At 36.6% G+C, this 22168-nt stretch overlaps 1 protein-coding gene across 1 annotated transcript in view; it reads left to right on the top strand.

Moving 5' to 3' along the window:
- Nucleotides 1–17986: 17986 nt before the first annotated feature.
- The window catches only part of RFX6 (regulatory factor X6), a 55924-nt gene continuing 51742 nt past the window's right edge, over nucleotides 17987–22168 (top strand). The window contains exons 1-3 of the mRNA XM_017855453.1: nucleotides 17987–18276; nucleotides 18580–18736; nucleotides 21472–21595. Of these exons, the coding sequence (XP_017710942.1) occupies nucleotides 18054–18276; nucleotides 18580–18736; nucleotides 21472–21595 (504 nt within the window). The 5' untranslated portion in view covers nucleotides 17987–18053. The remainder of the gene's footprint in view (nucleotides 18277–18579; nucleotides 18737–21471; nucleotides 21596–22168) is intronic.

The following is a 22168-nucleotide window of genomic DNA, read 5'->3' as shown; positions in this document are numbered from 1 at the left end:
AGATGAGACTAACATTTGAATTGGTAGACAGAGTAAAGTAGATTGCCCTCCCTCATGTGAGTAGCCTTAATCTATTCAGTCGAGGACCTGAGCAAAACAAAAAGGCTTAGCTTTTGAGAATAAGAGGGAACTCTTCCTGTTCGGCTTCCTTGAGCTGGAATATTTTTTTTTCCTATCTCAGATTCAAACTGAAACAGTGGCTCTTTCTGAGTGTTGAGACTGCTAGCATTTGGTCCATAACTATACCCTTGGCTTTTCTGGTTCTCAGGCCTTTGGTCTTGGACTGGAATTACAATATAATCTTTCCTGGTTTACCAGCTTGCTGACTGCAGATCTTGAGACTTGTCAGCCTCCACAGTTGTGTGAGACTTGTCAGCCTCCATAATTGTGTGAGCCCAGTCAATTTCTTTCTATATTTTTATATATCCCATTTGTCCTATCTCTCTGGAGAGCACTAAATCAATCTCAGCTTAATTCTTGTTTTTTGCCTTTTTTTGGTCTCTCACTGATTCAGAGTGAATATTTTTCTGATTTACCTTCCAGTTTACTAATTCTATCTTCAGCTGTGTCTCTTGTGGTTTACCTTCTAGTTCACTAATTCTATCTTCAGCTATATTAAATTCTTAATTTCACTGATTGCATTCGTTATTTCTAGAATTTTTACTTATTTTTTTATAGAATAAAAGTTACCAATCTTGTATTTTACTTATTAAGTATATTAAACATGGTAATTTTAAGTGTCTGATAAGCCTCTTCCTGCATATTCTGTGAATTTGTTTCAGTTGCCTTTGTTCTTGTGGTTTTTAAAATTATACTTTCTTATTTCCTGTGGTATCCAGATTTATTTTGGTGGAATGCCAGTTATTGTATAAGAAAATTTTATTTTAGAAATAATTGAGGCTGAGGGTAATGTTTTCTTCCCCCAGAAGGGATTTAACTTTGTCTTTGGTAGTTGGATAGGAATAAATAGCAGCAATTCAAATAATTCAAATTTATGGTCTGAGAATATCTGTAATTGACCTTCAGTTTCTTCTGGGGCCAGTCGATTTTCAGTTTACCATTTCTTTAGGGTAAATGGATCTTCTACTGTACCACAACAAGCCTCTTGGTCAGGAACTTCTTTCTTCAGTAGGATCTGAACTTTAGTTTTTGTTCACTGAGTTTTGTGATACTGTCAGTACATTATCCAGCTTCTTAGACTGTCAGGCATCTCTTCTTCAACCATTAGACATTCCTGGGGAAGAAGCAGCTCTAAAAGTTGAGCTTTCTTCTCTGGGTTGCTTCTTTCCTTGAATCTTATTCAAATTATCTTCACTATATTGTAAGGTCTCCAATGCATTTAAAGAGATTTTCTAAAGCTTTAAAATTTTGTTTTGTCTTGTTTTAGCTTTTCTACTTGTTCTCAGTGGAAAGGTTTATTTGAATTACCTAATTCATCATCCCTGGAATAAGTTCTTCCTATTTGATTTTTTAGTTTTTGGTGTAATTCTGTATTTCTTCACTTTAGTCTGTTGTTATTTCTTTCATGAAGAAAATAATTGGAAAATTTGATACTCAAGGAAGAATTATAGGACCCTCCCTCCCATTGCCTTACTCCCCGAATTAAGACATTTTTTTTTGGTATGTACATTCTTATGCAAAAAAAGAAGAAGGAGAACTGTGGCTGTTCTTTGTTTTTCCTTCCCCATTTGTCTTATGTTCCTTTCTTCCTTGATAATACATAGTAAACTGAATAATTAATCCCAAGTAAGATAAACAGCTGATTTACCTAGTAAAGTATTAACAAAATACCTAAACTGTAGTCATAAATTCGTTTAACCATAAGGATATGCAAAAGTGTATCAGAACCTTAATATAGTTGATGGGTTATTCTTCTGAAAGTCTTTCAATCTAAAACCCTGATATCCTGCAGGCCAGATTTATTTTTCTTGCCCTTTCTAAATAAGGAGAATATGCAACTGTTTGTAAAATTAAACCTCTATTAATTATCTCATTAAGGGCTTAGCAGCACCCCTTTTTTATTATTATTATTATACTTTAAGTTCTAAATGAGCATAACGGCAGGTTTTGTTACATATGTATCTTGTGCATGTTGGTGTGCTGCACATTAACGTCGCACCCTCAACTCGTCATTTACACAGGTATAACTCCCAGTAATCCCTCCCCCTCCCCCTCCCCATGATAGGCCCCTGTGTGTGATGTTTCCCCTCCGATCAAGGATCTCATTGTTCAGTCCACCTATGAGTGAGAACATGTGGTGTTTGGTTTTCTGTTCTTGCGATTAGTTGCTGAGAATGAGGTGTCCAGTGCTCCATGTCCCTACAAGGACACAAACTCATCTTTTTATGGTGCATAGTATTCCATGGTGTTTGTGCCGACATTTTCTTATCCAGTCTGTCTGTGGAATTTGGGTTGATTCCAGTCTTTGCTATTGTGGAATAGTGCCCGCAATAAACATACGTGTGCAAGTGTCTTTATAGCAGCATGATTTATAGCACCTTTTCTTAAAGCCTACTTTTCTAAAATTAAATTTCCTTACTTTACTGATATTTTTTTTCCATGAGACCTTATAGCCAAGCACTATGGGGGATGCTATACATATTTTCTGTAATTTATTATTCAAATCAGATATTATTTTCATGATCCCCATTTTGTAGAAGAGAAAAATGAGGCTTAGAGAGGTTAAAACATGTGAACAAAGTCACATGGGTACTCAGTGGTAGATTGTGGATTATCATCCAGATCTACCTGAAAACAAAAACCTTACCCTTAACTTTTATACCATATTGCTTTCACTTCATGGCTTAGTACAGTGTATACTTCATTTGAGCAGGGCTAAGTAAATTAATTCTGTTGTAATGATAGCAAATACACCTTAGTAGGTACATAGCATTTGGTAAAAACATACTTACCGATAGCTTTACTGACTAATATCATTTATTTTATGATTTTTATTAAGACACTGGACTAATTTTCTTGCTATCAAGAACCTGTCTATCAGAGACTAGTCAGAAAAATGAACCAATGATAGGTAGGTTCAAAGAGGAAATTTAATATAGGGAATGAATTATAAAGATACTGGAAAAGTTAAAAAGCCAAATAGAATCGTAAATTAACTTAGAGATCAGCAACAGCAGGAAGCTGCTATTGTCTCCCAGGGTGGAAGAACCAAGCGGGGAGATGATGTTACAGAGCCTAGAGCCATGCCATTCAGTGGAAACTGGGTCCATAAAGAGAGGGCTGCCTGCCAGGAGCTGAATCCTGGCAGAAAATGTAGAAATGGCAGACACACTCCCTGAGGAAGAAAGGGTGTATACTCTGGCATCTCTTTTCCCCGCTTGTGTTAGTTTCCCCTTGGTTAATTCTAGACAAGGTTTATCCTGTATTTACGTGCCTTTTTTCCTGTTGGTTTTTACATTTTCCATATGAGCATTTTACTCCTGGCTAGTTTCATTATCTTAATCCAAATATCCCCAGTTCCTGAAATTGCCACAGAGCCTAGTTTAAATGTTTAAATTTTACATGCATTTAATGTGTGTAGTTGAATTAATTTGTTATTTTTGCTTATATTAGTGAATCTTGTTTAAAGGTTTGAATGAATGGTTTTCATTGGGAACAATTTATACCACTATCAGTGGTATTTTTGGTTTTCATTATGATTGGGAGGAGAGATGCTATCAGTATTTAGTGGGTGGGACCAAGATGCTTAACATCCTATAAAGATATTCCACAAATGTATTTTGCATGACTTTTAAATACCCCACTATACATCAGGTAGGTGAAACAGCTGTGTATAATTCTTTAAGCCTAGAAGCTATTTTACATATAAACACAAAGCAATTTTTGGTATGGTTATAATATATAGTAACCTTTTTAGGAATGTGATACAGTTTGGATATTTGTCCCCGCCCAAACCTCATGTGGAATTGTAATTCCCAGTGCTGGAGGTGGGGGCCTGATGGGAGGTGTTTGGGTCATGAGGGTGGCTCTCTCATAGCTTGGTGCTGTCTTTGCGATAGTAAGTGAGTTCTCATGAGATCTGGCTGTTTAAAAGTGTGTGGCCATTCACTCCCTACTCTTTCTTCCTCCTGTTCTCACCATGTGATGAGCCTGCTCCCCCTTTGCCTTCCACCATAATTGGAAGCTTCCTGAGACCTCCCCAGAAGCAGATGCTGCCATGCTTCCTATACAACCTGCAGAACCACGAGTCAATTAAATCTATTTTCTTATGAATTACTCAGTCTTAGGTATTTCTTCATAGCAGTGCAATAACAGATTAATACAGAATGCAACTACTATTTAAATTAGGAAAGATTATATTTTATTTTGAATGTAACTTTACCAAGATTTGTTTACCATTTCAGAAAACTGTATTACCAATGGCAAGTCTCAAAAAACCCCAAAAAACTTCACCAATATTAATATGCTTGTATAATGTATACATGCCTAAGCATGTATCCATTGAAATACATGTTATTTATTATTAATTTTGTTGCTTATTAATCAATTTTCACATTGATTAAAAACATATGTATGTCATCTATACATTTCATTTTGGTGTAGTAAAGAGAGTATATGAAATTTATTATAAAAAGGGGTGTGTGGATATGAGTTGATAGGGATGGGAACCACTGGTCCAAGCAAGTAGAAGACAGAGACTTGGCCCTTATTTTGGGTGGGAAGTCTAACAAGGTTGGCATTATACTGGATAAGGACAGGAAACTTTAAATCAAGCAAGGTTGGGTTTGGTTTTGGCTCTTTATTTCCTAACCATGGAACATTGGGCAAGTTACTTAAATTTTTGGAGCATCAGTTTCTTCATCAGTAAAAAGGTCATATCCACATCTACCTCATAGAATCAGTGAGAAAAAAATACTGTAACATATAAAATACTTAACATAGTATCTAGCACATAATAAATGTTTCCTATATATTATTAAAACCTAATAGAGTCATTAATTCCTATATTGAATATTGAGCACCAGTTATCAGCAAAGTGTTACATACTATTAATGACATAGAAATTGATAAATGCAAAGCATTTATCCTTTCATTTCTGAAGAACTTACACCTCCATTCTAGCTGTCATAAGATTCAATGTGCTTTTATTCCACCATGTGTTTTTTCCGATTATACTAAATTATACTTTTTTCAGTTTGTCTTGGTTATATCCTCTGGGTATTGAGCTTGCATTCAAATATATCAGATGCTTAGTTTTTGTTTATTCTATTTACTTTTCTCTCATTCTCCATATTCTCTTCAGCATTTCTTGTTTTCCTGCTAGAACACAGGACTATACACAGGTAAATATGAGTTTCCAGGTCTCTTTGTATATCATGAAGCCACTGTACAGAAGAGATTGCTTGTTTGGGTGAGACGAGGCAGCCTGCTTCCTCAGCAAGTCTGCATGTGTCCTTTCACTGCAAATGTTAAAGTGTATCCCTGACAGGGAGAGAGAGTTTTACTTCTTCTGGGGTTTTCTACAAAGCTACCCACCCAGGGAGTATGTCATGCCTGCTGCTTACTGAATGAAGCAATGGAGATATCATATCCTTCCATTCCCTGATGGAGTGATCTTGATAAAATATGGGAAAGTCATGAGTTTGAAAAGGACATTTTACAATTATAACTCTAAAACTCAGAATTTTATTATATATGACATGGATTCATATTTCCACAAGCTTTCATGATCAGTAATTACTCTAGCTTAAACCATTTGGATTCATTCACATCAAGGTGGATGAAGAAATTATTGGAATTCTAACATACGCCTTTTGTTGCAGTACAGACTTACTTTTTATCTTTATAGGCTTGTAATTATCATTACACTGGAACAGGGTCAAAACAGAAATTATCCTTACCATGATCACGACCCTACTAAAATCCTCATTTTTACCTTAATCACTTCCTGCATCAACCACTACAATTTCCTTATTTTATTATGATTTTCCTGAGTCCTTTTATATCTACTAGTAAGTGAATGTTGAAGGCAGCTGGCAATCCATAGACTATTTAATGGAAACTCCTCATAGGAGAATTTTCAATTAGTTTAATTTTCCTTATGTGATCAACCAGTAAGTTATATAACCTTTATAATTTACGTATTATTTCTAGAGGGACCAATTGACATATATCTCTTTCATGTGTTCCTTCAAAATTAACTCATGGTTATAAACAAATAATCAGCTACATATTTTAAGTGATTTAAGTAATAAATCGGTAGTGATAATAGATAAGCTTTAAAGATGAAGTGTTTCACCTCATAAAATTGAAGCTTAGTTTACATTTACTGCAAGTTTGTGAATAGACTTAATATGTACTTTGGTTTTACATCTGATTTTATGGTTTCCTATTTATCAGTGATTGAAGTTTCTGGAAATGTGAGTAAATAGAAATTACAAATAGATCAACCCAAAATGTGTAATCAAATGTAATTATTTGCTTCCCATGTTAGTGTAAATGTTATTACAGTTTACTTTTAGCTCTGCGTACCATTTAATTATTTTTAAAGTTGACATACGGTTTTCAAAGTTATGTATTTTCTGATTTGTAATATTTTGATGCACCCAATTAATACTGAAAGACATATTGCTAAAATCATCATACTTTGAGTTATATATGGAAACCCACATTTTTAGTTCTTCAGAATTTGGGAAAATAATCAAGAAGCCTTTTTATTTGAAATATTAATTACCTGGTGATATGGTTTGGCTGTGCCCTCACCCAAATCTCATCTGGAATTGTAGTTTCCTTAATCCCTACATGTCATGGGAGAGAACAGTGGGAGATAATTGAATCATGGGCAGTTACCCCCATGATGTTCTCGTGATAGTGAGTGAGTTCTCATGAGAGCTTATGGTTTTATAAGGGGCTTTTCCCCGCTTTGCTTTACACTTCTCCTTCCTGCTGCCATGTGAAGAAAGATGTGTTTGTTTCGTCTTCCAGCATGATTTTAAGTTTCCTGAGGCTTCTCCAGCTATGCTGAACTGTGAATCAATTAAACCTCTTTTCTTTATAAATTATCCAGTCTTGGGTATGTCTTTATTAGCAGCGTGAAAACGGACTACTACACTTGGTATTTTTAGTGGTTTTGATTCTGTAAAATTTAGTGTCAAAGCCATCTTTTGACTTCTCTAATTGCCATCATCTTTATTTTATTTTATTTTTACCTGGAATGCATGTTTGCTTGTTTTTCTTCTTTTTTTCTCTTTCTTTCTTTCCTTTCTCTCTCTCTCTCTTTCTTTCTCTCTTCCTTTCTTTCTTTGTCAGAGTCTTGCTCTGTCACTCAGGCTGGGGTGCAGTGGCATGATCTCAGCTCACTGCTGCAACCTCTGCCTCCGGGGCTCAAGCAATTCTCCTGCCTCAGTCTCCGAGCAGCTGAGATTACAGGTGCCCACCACAACACCCGGCTAATTTTTGTATTTTTAATAGAGATAGGTTTTCACCATGTTGCCCAGGCTGGTCTTGCACTCCTGAGCTCAAGTGATCTGCCTGCCTAGGCCTCCGAAAGTGCTGGGATTACAGATGTGAGCCACCTCGCCCAGCCTTTTTTTTTTTTTTTTTTTTTTTTTTTTAATGTCAACATGATTAGCAAACAATTGTCATCTAAGGATAAATAAAAGTGGATTCTATCTATCACTGTTCTATTTATTTTGCACTTATATTTTTTCTTATTTTATGTGGAGTCGTCAAAATTGAAATTTCACTTCACAACATCGCAGATTGTTAACTGAAAAGACAACACAGGTGAATTGCATGTGCTTTCTGATACAAGAATCAAGAAAAAATTCTACATGCAATATCATATTCATTAAATCGTGCTCACTATTTGTCTGTGGAAATGAAAAGAAACTATCTCCTGTTCTTTAAAAGAATCTGGAGAATGACTCAGCAATTTCCTGGTACTAGCCCCTCCACTCTACAAAGTAGAGAAACTAAAACCCAGGCAATTCTGAAAGCATTTAGTGATAAACACATTCACAGAGTGATGGATGTTGCCTGGTGAAATTTCCCAACAGGTGTCCCCAAGGGGATGGCATTGATCCCCTTAGTCTCTTTCTGGCATAGAAAGTATCTGGTGTACTTGCTTGTATTTGTGAACAGACATCTGCTTGTCCCAGTGTGCTGGATATAACATTGTCATTTTCTACATGTTGTGATCTGAAACACCAGGGAAGTACTGCTGAGACAACAGAGGGATTGTGATTACTGTCTCCTTCTTCAACCTGCTCCTCCTTAGCCAACTCCCCAACTCTCTTCTTTACACTGCCCTTCTGAAGGAACCAATGCTAAATTATAATCTTGCTGAAGTCCAACTTTATTATGTGTCTTAAGATTTTAGACCATGGCTTAGGCTGGGATACATTCTCTTCCCTTACATATTCTAAAGGACAATTTTCCTTGTACAAATGTGAGAAATTTATAAAATATGATACTCTATTGCTAATATTCATTTCACATATTTGATGAACTGCTTCTGAGGTAGGAACATGCATATTTCACAATGATTTCAAGTAATTCTGATGCAAGTGGCTCAACTTCAAAAAGCACTGCTCTAATCCTTGGGTTTGGTATAGCCAGTAATCTCTTCTCTTGACCTAATGTTTACTTACTTATTATGTTATTCTATTGTTATTTATCCTCTGCAGGCACCCAAAAGTAATGTTATGGAAAGAACAGCATTTACTCAGTTCTTCCATTTGATAAATAGCCCAGCAAAGATGATATATTGGGTTCAAAAGCTTTCAAACAGAGTGAGGAATGAGAAATAAATGCATTGTACACACCGTCTTGGAACCACAGCCTTGAGTTAATAGACATAGTTATCCATTCCACTCAGTGACACAGTACAAAACTAGTAATTTAAACAAAACTGATTTGTTTAGCTTGAGGAAATCACATGAGTTCTGAAAAGAGTTATTGATTTCAATATTGTATTTTTAAAGCAGTGTATTTCATCAAAATTGCTAATGATTACTAGATACTATTGTGGTATACCAGCAAAGTGATTAAAATCAGCCTATGAACACCTAATTTTATAACATGCAAAAAAAATTGGAAGGCTAAGAAAAAATAAAAGCTATAATCCTAAATATGAATGGAGGAGGGATTCTAAGTAAAGGAGCCATTCGGAGTGTATTTCACAACTGAGCAATGGCAGAGAAGTGCACTGAGAAGAAAAACAGGTTTGAAGTCGGCTATTGATTACAAAAAATTCAGGACAAATTTGTGAAAAATCATGTGTGCGGCCCTAAATTTTAGATAATTTAATTGCTTTTGTGTTGTTCATGACAGTAGATAAAATATGCCTAAAAATTCACTCTATAAGACATTTAATTTTAATTATTTGCCCTGTTATAGGAATATTAGGACTGAAAGCCGTCTGATTTGGCCCATTCATCTCAAATAAGCACTGATAAGACAATGAGCAGTTAATTTCCTTCATCTTATAGGCTACACATTACGTTCTGAAATTAATTGCTTGATAAAATGTCATATCTTGTCACATAATTTATTTTCTGAAGTAATAGATACTTCAGCCCCAAAACTACTAGGAAAATGTGTGGCAAATAGAATATATTAACTGAAATTTTAAAAGTAAAGAAGAGTTTGCTTAGCCCTCAAACATGCTTAATTTATTAAAAGGGTTTAGGGTTCACATTTGGAGTATCTTATTCTGTTTATACCTGTAGAGTGTGTCTTTTTGGAGACACTTCATTTCAAAGAAGCAGCTGCATAATTCTCTGGATTTGGGGGTAGAAGGAGAGATCTGCTTGCAAAATTACATTCTACCTATGACCAGAACCTTTAGGAAGCTGTTTTAGAGTATAACATGGCACCCAAGTTATTTCTCTCTAAAATAGAACATGTGTATATGTCTGTATGCATGCATCCACTTGTGTGAGTTGTGTAAAAGTAAACTTGAAAATAAAGTACATATAATTTACATATACACAGACTTATAAAGTAAAAATTATTATTCATTTGGTGTATTTGTGTGTATTAGTGCAGTTGATCTTTACATGATCCCTTTGAAGTAAGTTTTATTATTCAAAATCTCTCTCACCTTTGAGTTCCTCTGTTCCCCTTTAAAAAAAAATAAAAAGCACACAAAACACCCTCAAAAGCAAAAGACAAAAAATCTCTTCACACTTACTCTCCAAATAGCTTTTCTACTAGCTGCTACTTCATCATCTCTAAAGTTCAATCAACTTTTTGTGACATGCGAAGCAAAAGCCAATCTGTTACTGTATCAGTTAGTTTTTGCTTCAAATTTTAGTGGCTTTAAACAATATTTATTAGGACACTATTCTATGGGTCACCAATTTAAGCCAGGTTTGGCCAAGCTGAGCTTCACCAAGGTTCACTCCTGAGGCTGTAGTCAACTGGCAGGTCAGCTAGAAATTGGTTATTTAAAAACGGCTTTGTTTACATCACATACATGTCTGGCAGCCCAGGGGTCTTTCTGGCTAGCAGTTTTCAATAGCTAGCCAGACCAACTGGATATCAGCTGAAGTAATGGGCTTAACATGTCTACAGCAAGCTAGCCTGGTCTTAGCCTCCTGGTGATGGTCTCAAGGTATCCAGAATCAGCAACAGAGGTGAAACCTCAATGCATGAGTTCTTTCCAAGCCTCTGCTTGTATGGTTGCTAATAGCTAAGTTCAGAGGCAAGATAGGAGAGTATTACCCAAAAGCACAGATAGAAGATGCATGAATCATTAGGGGCCAATATTATAACAATCTACCACAATCACCCTGTGTATATCCTCAAAATGTTCTTGAATCACTCCTTTCTTTTCTGTCTTCACTGTCATAGCCTAATCCAAGTCTTCATTTTATCATTTGGTCTTCCTAACTTTCCTCCTCCACAATCCACTTACTTTTTATGATATTTTTCTTCCTAAACTCCTCCATGATTTGTTATTGTCAGTTATGATAAAGTTGTACACATTTCTTAGCTTGATCAAGCCCTCTCAAGATTTGACCTTAACTCATGGTCTTTCATGTCTCGTGATGATCCTCTTCTCCAACTGGACCCAAATACTAACTCCTCCAACCAGGTGCAATTTTTCTTGCCACTGTGACTCTGTACATTCTATTCCCTCTGTGTGGAATGTATTTTCCCCACAGTTCCACCTGTGAATGCAAACAAATCCTTCAAGGCTGATTAAATGTGACATTTTCTGTGAAGTCTTCTGCCTGCCCTTCATCTACTCTTGTTTCTGTGTTGCTAGAGGACTTTGTACACACCATCATGTTGTACTTAACAGGTTGTATTCTAAAATATCAACCTCCTCCATTAGACTGAGTATTGAAAATGAAATAAAATGTCTTATTTATATTTGAATCACCAGGTCATGATAAATTATTTTTGGTTGATGAATGTAAGGATGAAGGGTGCCACCAATTTCCATTCACTTTTGTAACAAATATTTAATAGGTATCCACTATGTGCCAGCTGCTGTTTAACACATACATTTAATATTAAATTTGACTTGCAACTTATATTTTTGCCATTTACTATGTGTGCTTATTACAACAGTATGTAAGGAGCAGTTCTTGAATACACATACAGCAATAAATTATTTACTTTTGTACACTAATATAATCTATTTTCTTCACTATTGCAAACAAGTAGTCTTACATTAATCTAAAACGAGCATTAGACTATCTTTTATTGGAAATAGAAAGAAATGAAAGTTATATAATAACAAAGGTTATTGAAGACACTAGAATTTAAGGCTTAACAAAATAACTTTCAATAAAAAAAGTAATTTTACATTAATTTAAATAAGTGAATGTTGAAATATTTTAGATGCATTTTCTCTATATTTTAACAGTAACATTATAATAAACATATATTTTCCAAGCTTTAACATGTTTTATGATTAGAATAACCTTTTCTTTCCATGCAAGACCTTCCCATTTGTCACCAGGAAATACTGATTCTTCCTTTCAATAACATTAGTACCTATCACTCCCCTTTTCCAACTACATGCTACCTTCCTGACCCTGATCCCTGACCAACAGGAATTCATTTCCTGGATTTTCCCCAAATTAATTTATTTTTTACATTGGTATGCAGTTATAGAAAAACAAATGGTTCTGCCAACACAGAAACTGGACCCATCAACCTGGTCTCCTAAATCATAACCAACTGAATATATTTTATTTATCTTTCTCTCTTTTTAAATTGACTCCCTCAATCCTCTCAGCCTTTTATTGATCCTTCCTTTTCTTCATTTTCCATTTCCCCCGTTACTTCTCTATTATTCTACATGCGATAAGGAAAACCATATGGCACAACCAAGATTGCAAGAGGAAGAAATTAGACTTGAGGAAGGAATGTAGACCTAATCTGTTGATGTTTATAGGATAATGGCAAAACTGATAGTTCATATTTTAAGAATAAGCCAGGGAAATTTGTCCAAATTTTATAAATTTCTTCCACAGCAAAGCCTTGGACTAAGTAGTAATTCTTACCTGGTAAGAACATAGCAGATTCTTAATTTTTAAAAATAATCTGGCTGGGTGCAGTGGTCCATGACTGTAATCCCAGTACTTTGGGAGGCCGAGGTGGGTGGATCACTTGAGGTCAGGAGGTCAAAACCAGCCTGGCCAAAAGGATGAAACCCCGTCTCTACTAAAAACACTAAATTAGCTGGGTGCGGTGGTGTGTGCCTGTAGTCCCAGCTACTTGGGAGGCTGAAGCAGGAGAATTGCTTGAACCCAGGAAGCAGAGGTTTCAGTGAGCTGAGATGTTACCACTGCACTCCAGCTTGGGCAGCAGAGCGAGACTCCATTGCAAAAAAAAAGTCTGACCTTTCTTATTTAAAAAAAATTACTTTATTGAGACAAAATTCACACAGAAGTCATCATTATAACCATCTTGAAGAGTACAATTCAGTGGCTTTTAGTATCATCATCACTATCCAGAACATTTTTGTCATCCAAAAAAGAAACCTCATACACATTAGGGAGTCACACCTCATTTCCACTACTTCTAACCCCTGGCAAACCCATTAATCTATTCTGTCTCTATGGATTTGCTTATTCTGGACATTACATGTAAATGGATCATACAATATGTAGCCTTTTATATCTGGCTTATTTCACTTGACATGATGTTTTTAAGGTCATATTGAAGCATGTATCATTGCTTCACTGTTTTGTTTCGTTTTATTTTTTTGAGACAAGGTCTTGCTCTGTTGCCCAGGCTAGAGTGCAATGGCTGTGATCTCAGCTCAGCCAGCTGAGTAGCTGGGATTACAGGCATGCACCACCATGCCCGGCTAATTTTTGTATGTTTCAGTAGAGATGGGGTTTTGACATGTTGCCCAGGCTGGTCTCAAACTCCTGAGCTCAAGCAATCCACCAGCCTCTGCTTCACTGTTTTTTAATGACTGCATAAGATTCCTTTGTATGTATATACCACATTGTGTTTATGTATATAACAGGTGATGAACATTTGGGTTGTGTTAACTTTTTAACTTTTACGCATAATGTTGCTATAAACAGTTTTACACAAGCTTTGTGTATGTGCTTATGTTTCAATTCTCTTGAGTATCTACCTAGGAACAGAGTTACTGAATCATATGTTTAACTCTTTGAGGAACTGAGAAACTATTTTCCACAGTGGTGGTGTCATTTTACATTCCTACCAGCAATGTATGAAGGTCCCAATTTCTCCACAACCTCACTATCATTTTAAAAAATTATAGTGGGTGTGAAGTGATATCTTATTGTGGTTCTGATTTGCATTTCCTAATGAAAATGATATTGAGCATTTTGTGTGCTTATTAGCCATTTATAGATCTTATCTGGAGAAATGTCTATTTAAATCCTTTACATGTTTTTACATTGGGCTATTGTCTTTTGATTGTTGAGTTGTAAGAGTTATTTATAAATTCTGATAGACGATTTTCAAATATTTTTCCTCTGTGTGTTGTCTTTTCATGTTCTTGATAGTGTTTTTGATGCATGCATTTTGGTGGAGTTCAGTTTATCTATTTTTTTTATTGCTTATACGTTTTGTATCACATTCAATAAACCTTTGCCTTATCCCAGGTGATGAAGACTTACACCAAGGTTTTATTCCAAGAGTTGTACAGTTTTAGCTCTTGTACTTAGGTCTTTGAACCATATTTATTTTTGCAGATAGTGTGAAGTAGGGTTCCAAACTTATTATTTTAGATGTGGTTATCTAACTGAAAAGGCTATATATCCTTTTCCATTGAATGGTGTTAGTACTTCTGTCAAAAAACAGTATTTGTTGCTTCATGTATTTTGGGGCTCTGTTGTTAGGTCCATAACCTCATTTTACTTTTTTTTTTTTTTTTTTTTGAGGTGGAGTCTCGCTCTGTCGCCCAGGCTGGAGTGCAGTGGCACGATCTCGGCTCACTGCAAGCTACGCCTCCCAGGTTCAAGCCATTCTCCTGCCTCAGCCTCCCGAGGAGCTGGGACTACAGGCACCTGCCACCTCGCCCAGCTAATTTTTTTGTATTTTTAGTAGAGATGGGGTTTCACCGTGTTAGCCAGGATGGTCTCGATCTCCTGACCTCGTGATCCACCCACCTCGGCCTCCCAAAGTGCTGGGATTACAGGCTTGAGCCACCGCGCCCAGCCTTTACTTTTATTTGAAAGAAACAAAATGAAAGTCATTAACAGAAAGCAAAGTACTTGCTGTATTTATAAAATAATTTTGGTGAACAGAAAAACAAATTAGGAGAGGCATGAACTTTCACAGAAGAAAATGTCATAGTGTATGATTACTCCAGATAATATTATGCCCAGAAATAACCTAGGCAAGGAGAAGGATGTTCCTCAAAATTCTTCTGCAATGAAAGACCAAAAAATTTTTTTCATTGCTTATGTGAGCTAAAAGAGATCTAAACTTTCAGAATAAAAAGATTAGATATGTTTTACTGAAGCCTTACTCTGTTTCAGGCATTGTACTAGTTTCCTATTTATAATGTTTCATTTGATGCTTATATCAACTCTATAATGTGATGTCTTATGGCAGCAGGACCTGAGTCAAGCATTTTTCTACAAAAGTAATTTAAAGAAAGTGTTGCCAGGAGAAACAGGAAAGGGAGTAGGGGTAGCAGGACAGAGGAGGGGAAGAAGCCAAACATGGATGGGATTTTAGGAATGGTCTAGTGGGAGATGGTTTCAGCCCGATCCCATAGAGAAGCTCTGGGCTGTAAATTGCACCTCAGATTTATCCAGCATGAGGTCAAGGTTCTTAACCATCAGTCATTGGCTAAGTGCTAGCCAGGGGCACCTAGGCTGTCTCTGCCTGTGGGCAATGGTGGTCTGGTAGCTAAGGGCAGTCTCTCCAAAGAAAAGTCCCAGGAGCTCTCAGGTGGTGGTCTTGGTGCTGGTATTGGAAACCAAAGGAGGCAAAAACGGGGTGAGGAGTGCTCAGAAATGTGGAAGAAATCCAAGGGGATCTGAGCAGAACACCCACAAAATCTACTATAGATATGTACTATTTTTTCCAATTTTGAGAGAAGGAAACAGGCACAGAAAGGTTAAATGTCCAGAAGCACAAAGAGAATGAGTGCAAATGTACCTGCCTCCAAATTCCTTTTCCTTTCCCCTTTACTCTTGTGCCTCCAGTCATGAAGACACTGTAATTTGGGAACTTCAAAGAATCTTCTCTTTCAGACATCATGTGTTTTTTTTCCCCTTAAAACAGAATAAACTTTTCCAGGTATTTTTTACTTACATTCTGTCAAACTGTAAGCAGAATTTTGTTCATCATTGTATTCATGGGCATTTTTTCCCCTGAGAGACAGCTGATATCTTACAAAATTTCTTAAAGAGTATATAAAACATAAAAATCTTACAAATCGCTATTTTAAAAGATCAGTCTCCATTTTTATCTATTTTCCTGCCTAGGACTTTATGAGGTGTTTATCACTAATGCCTTTCTAAAACACTAGTCTCATTAGCTCAGATTTGTTATAACAATTACAAATAGCAAATTAGGATATTGACAGCTTTTCGCCATCCTCTGCTTTCACCACAAACCATACATTTGAGAAGGATGGCATTGATTCTTCTTTAAACATTTGGTATAAATCACTCATGAAGCTATCTCATCCTGGGCTTTTTTTTATGTTGGAAGTTTTTTGATTACTGATTAAATTTATTTACTTGCTATAGGCCTATTTAGACTTCCTATTTTTGAATAGAAGCACAAATAACTTTCACATCATTTTGTTAGGCAAACAGATTTACTTAAAATTAAGGCAAAAAGTTCACTTAGGGCCTTAAGTGATCATGGTTTTTGTTTCCATTGATCTGTTCAATTGGATAATTGCCAGATTTTCACGTAGTGTCTGTATGACTTGCACACACACACACACACACACACACACAAACACGTTATCATGTGGTCAGTATTTTTAAAAAAGAAATTCCAGTAATTTTCCTGAACATTTTTCTTCTTATCATTTCATATAAGTAGACACAGTTAATCACTAGGACTCCCTTTACAGAATGAATCTGAGGGTATCTCTGTAAAGAGGCAATATTCTAAACTTTAGTACTATACAGCTAAGCCCTCTGGCTTGAGCAGGCTCTGAGGCTTTCAGAGGACTGGGTAGCGTCCTGAGGCACTGGAGGGGTATACCTTCTTTAGGAGTTTTAGGAGTGTGGGGCGGGTGGGGGGGTGAGTAGCCCCATCCTGGATCTAGCTGCTGGAGGTACCAGGTAAGGTGAAAACCTTTGACAAAGAGTTGCTGCCTTTCCCAACAAGTGGTACTAAAAATGGGGGAGATTCAAATCCACTCATAAGCTTAGCTGCTTTTGCTGTATTACTTAGACTGCATCACTCCTTCCCATAATTCACCCTTCAGTCACCCATCACCTTGGATCCCATTTTGTTTGTTCTATGTTAAATTTCAATGTAATGTAGTTTAATATTGTCAAAGTCGAAGGTTGATTTCTCTCTCTAGTGCTGCAAGAGAGGATGACAGGCTGTAGGTTGTGATGAAGCAATGTGAGTCAAAGCAGAATCCTTGCTTTTCTTGGAGAGCACTGGGCATATAAAGACTCCGGGCGTATTTGTCAAAAGAACAGAGGGTGGAAGGAAAGGAAGATGATCTGGCAGTCAGGTAACACCAACCCCAAGTCTCCACTGACCTCTCCCACCTAAAGAGAGCACAGATTATAGTTTGCCCCCATGAGATTGCCATTTTGGGTTGGAAGATTGTCGCAATTTCATTTTTCACTTAAACAAACAAACTTCTGTTGCCCTACTGCTAGGTATGAGATGAGTAATCGTCAGGGACGCGTTTAAATTACAAAATAAAGGTAAACGGGAGAGAAAGAATCTTTCCTCGGGGTTGAGGCAAGATCCTCCAGGGCTGGGAGACCCAGGAGTGCGGGCCACTGTGCGTCCACAAGCAGAGGGTGCGTGATGAGATGGGATCTTTCCTCAAATGCTGAGAAGAGCCCTCACCAAACCCTCGGAAGGTTCCCGGAATAAAAAGCCCGGTCCCTGCTGTGCAAAGACTGAGCGGTACTCCGGGATACTTTTTCCCTGTTTCGGGGGTGCAGAGTCCAGGCCGCGCGGCCGGGTGCCCCAATAGTGTACCTTGAAAGTAGGGATGGGGCCAGTTACTGCTGCACTTTCCCTGCAGAAGAGAGTGAGCCTTCCCAGGATCTTTCTGGGAGCTCTGAGTGTGAAAACGGTCCTCCGACCAGCCCAGGTTGAGAGAACGGGAGGGAGGGGGAAGCTGTGGGGGGTCCAGGGCGTGACGGGCGCAGGTGAGAAAGTGAGTTCCGAGGGAGCATCTGCCCGGACCGCAGACAGGTGGAGAAACGCAGTCCCACCGCGGCCCGCCGCGGCCCCCGGGCGGTCTAGGCTGTACCTTTGAGCGGCGTCCCTTCGCTGAGCCAGGGCACTCCGGAGCTTGCGGCCTCCTTCCCCGCCCCTGCGGCCCCCGGTCCCAGCCCCGCCCCGCCCCGCCCCGCCCTGGGCTGGGGCTCCGCTGGGGAACCGGCCGAGCGGCGCCGCGGAGGTGTCCGGCGTCCAGGAGGATGGCCAAGGTCCCGGAGCTAGAAAACACCTTCCTGCAGGCGCAGCCTGCGCCCCAACTGTCCCCGGGGATCCAGGAAGACTGCTGTGTGCAGCTCCTGGGCAAGGGCTTGCTAGTCTATCCGGAAGAAAGAGTGTACCTGGAGGCCGAAGCGCAACCCGGGGACGAGCAGGGCGGCGGGGAGAAAGGCGAAGACCTGGAGCTGCCGGGGGCAGTGAAATCAGGTGAGTGCTCTGCCGCATCCGGAGCTGCGAAGGGGACGAGAACGTATTCTAAGAAGGGCACCCAATAATCATAACGCATCCCAAACATAAGGCAGATGTAGAATGTTCTGTCCAAATCTTTGTATTTCCTCAGTAAAATGTCAAGTAGAGACTGTCAACTCTAAGGGATTTTGCATAACTCCCCTTTCCTCCCCTCCGCCACCACCCCAGTAGGCTACTGCTTTGAAGTTAAGGTACACTTAGAGGCTACTTAGTTGATTTTATATTCTGTTTTTCTTTATCATTCCTTCAACTGGCAATCAGAAATGCACTTAAACAATGGTAACTTTTCCTCTGAAGAAGACGATGCCGACAACCACGACAGCAAAACCAAAGCAGCAGATCAATACCTGTCTCAGAAGAAAACCATCACGCAGATTGTGAAGGATAAAAAGAAGCAGACACAGCTCACGCTGCAGTGGTGAGACTCGCCCGCAGGGTACACTGAAGCACCTGTTGACGTTTGAACAGCTAGCGTCTTCAGTATCTTTGTTTTTCACAATTTACTTCTTCCTCAAACTTTTGGGAAAGTTTAAAACCAATTAGAATTTAACCCAGATTTTTTTTTCACTGAATTTTAGTATAGAGACTGATACAAGTGCTGATGAAGGATTTGCATTACAAATAAAAACCACATTACGTTGTTCCTTATTGACTAAAACCATATTTTCTTCAAATGTAAGCATTGATGAACGTTTTTTATGATGTATTGGCTTAACATGCAATCAGTTCAGTCCTTACATGTTTGTTATTTGATAGTTTTGAGTTTATAAAATACGATTCTTAAAACAACTTAAAACGAGGAAGGATCTTGACACTGCTTTATTCATAAGAGAGCAAATTAAAATAGTGTATACTCTATAAGACGAAATGTGTTTGAAGTAGAAGACATAGAAAAATCGCTTAAGATATCACTACTAATTTAAATAGATGTTCAACTATTTTTATAGCATCTGTCATATATGATTTATAATAATAAAATATTACAAATTGGTTTTGTGGAAAATATTTTAAAACCAATAATTTATCAGTAGGATTTCCACATACAGTGAACATTTTGTAATATCTATCTAAAAGAAAGAGGGCTCTAAAGTAAAAACATTATATTCAACTTCCCTGCATAGTAGGAAGAAATAGGAGCATACATTTCCTTACAAATTCCATGTAAAAAACAAACTAATAAAAAGGATTACATATTTACTGATTAGTTACGTAACCTAATTTTATGTAGAGTATGACCTAAGGAGCCTTAGAAAAATACAATATAAAGAACTAGTAAATTTTATTTTATTATTTATTTAAAGATTAAATTACAATTTACATATAGTAGTTTTTTGTGATTATATGCTTGAACCCTTTCAAATATTTGAAATATAAGCCAAGTATCATCTAAAGTTGGAGTTTAACTATTGAAGTTGACGTCGTGTTTGCTAGTTATGAATATACTAGAGCAGTTAAGTAATTGAGTTAAATATCAGGGATATTTAGGATACAACTATTTGCAGCAGGATAACTGGGGCAAAAGTATTTTGATTTCAGATATATTATTGAGCTGTTTTGAATGATAACTCATTTTTTCCATTTAAATTGAGTGTGTGGAAATATGCATGTTTCTTTTATGAATAAATGTATACATAAATATGTATAAGTTAAGATCAAAGAAAAAGTTGTACCCCAAATGAACATCGTACTTATGTCTAGGATGATTCAATATTTTGAAGACAAGGACAATGCCTACTACAACAATCTCAAAATAGCAAAATGAAATGTGAACATTATGTACTTGTAATTAAAATATAATTTTTAAATAGGTAAACATTTCTCATAAAAGTTTTCAAAGTTTTGAAATTATCACACATCATTTTGTTTGAATTTTCACATTCTGTTCTAAAATGAATATTATACATTTTAAAAGTGAGTTACTCATATTTTGAGAATTTTTTTAAGGTTATAGATTATTTCAGGGCTGTTAAAACTAGAACTGAAAATCAAAGTGAAAAGCTGGCTGATTAATTCCAGTTTTCTCTATCAACTAGTATGTCATCTGATTTTATGTACATATATTGATTTCATATTTTGAAACACTAGATCTTAGTTTTTTTTTTTGTTCTTCATTAAAAAAAATGGGTGACTGATATTTTACCTGTTCAGGGAATACTTTCTTTAGTCTTTATCTTGTATACATTAGGATATTTTAAATCAAGTCTTTGAAGGGTTTCATCCAATTTTAATCTGCAGACTCTATATTGCATCATTTCTGCATTATAACAAATATTATCTTACTATACATAAAATTGGTATAAGTAAATTTTAGTCAAAATCACCTACTGAACTGTTAGGAAAACTGGGAATGGAATCTAAAAGTTTAATTTGTACATTGCTGTTTAGAAAGTTGTAACACAAATATGTATTTATTACATTTATATAAGTTATGCTTAGTTGCAAATTAAATGGAATTACTCCAAATTTTCAAAGGTTATATAGTTATTTTTATAATATAAAGTTGAAGGTGTATATGTTATGTTTGGAGATATCCATAGAGAATTACATTATCTTTTAGGTGTATAGGATGTTTTAGATAATTATAGTACTGATCACAGTAGTGAAAAGTATAGGAATAGAAATATATCAATGTCATTTGAGACTTAAGTAAAATGGTTGATTCTCCTGTGTTTTGCAAGTAAATGCATCATTGTCCTTCCCTAATTATTTAGGGCTCAGAACTAGGTTTTAAATGAAAGTGAGAGAATGTAAGCATTTGCCAGCCTGAAGCTTGGCAGCCCTTTAGTACTAAGAATGTTTTTAAAAATACCCATCATCTTCAGTTTCACCATTCATATTTATATGTCACAGAGCAAATCATGATGAACCATGAGGTTTATATAGAAGACCTAATATTTGTGATGTGGACCAGGCATGGTTTTATGTTGACCATGATATTTTAACTGTACTAGCAGATTTTCACTGGGGTTTTGTACTTCTAACATTAATCCTTATAATTTGATTTTTAAAAATATCCAGAATAAAGGAAGTCTACTTATGTCTACTCATTACCTCATTTGTATAGAGTCCGTATTCAGAATGGGTAATAAGTCAATGAGAAAGTTGAAGGAAAAGAAATAAAATATTTGACCTAATATTTGTTCCTTTTCTTAGGCTTGAAGAGAATTACATTGTATGTGAAGGAGTTTGCTTACCACGGTGCATTCTTTATGCACACTACTTAGATTTCTGTAGGAAAGAGAAATTAGAGCCAGCCTGTGCGGCCACCTTTGGAAAGGTAAACGACACATATTGGCTATAGTGACTTATAACTAAAGTCATGTCAGGCAGATAGCATGAAAACAAATTCATCTGTGCAAGTTCTCTTAGAGAATATTGAGACATTTGTTTTGCAGGCAGAAATTGTCTTAAGGACTCTGTTTGGAATTGCTGTATGTTTATAACTTGATTTTGAATATTAGAACCCTAACTATTAGAAGATCTAATGTAAATTTAAGTCAAGCTTCATTTAAGCAGTAGCATTTCCCTTCAAAGAGGGATGCATTAAAGTGTATAGTGGCCTGTGTTAAGAAGCAGAATTAAATGGAAGTGACAAGTCTCTTGCTAATGCAATTAGTGGTTAGTGGTTATCCTTACTTAGCTAGTCCAAATATATGAATTTTTAAATAGGTTTTAAAATGTACTAAAAGTTCTCCTAATTCTCCATTTCTATATTTACATCCCAAACCCCAAGATTTTATGATGGGATGGGTTAGAATTCTCTCATTTAAAAATACTTTCTTCTACCCAACCAGTATGGTTAGGATGGGAATCTGTATAACTGACATTACTATGCTTATATATATATATA

Source organism: Rhinopithecus bieti, unplaced genomic scaffold (assembly GCF_001698545.2).
Source record: "Rhinopithecus bieti isolate Rb0 unplaced genomic scaffold, ASM169854v2 scaffold_41207, whole genome shotgun sequence".
Classification (NCBI taxonomy): domain Eukaryota; kingdom Metazoa; phylum Chordata; class Mammalia; order Primates; family Cercopithecidae; genus Rhinopithecus; species Rhinopithecus bieti.
The sequence above is the reverse complement of the archived record's forward strand: the minus strand, read 5'-3'. Positions and strand labels throughout refer to the sequence as shown.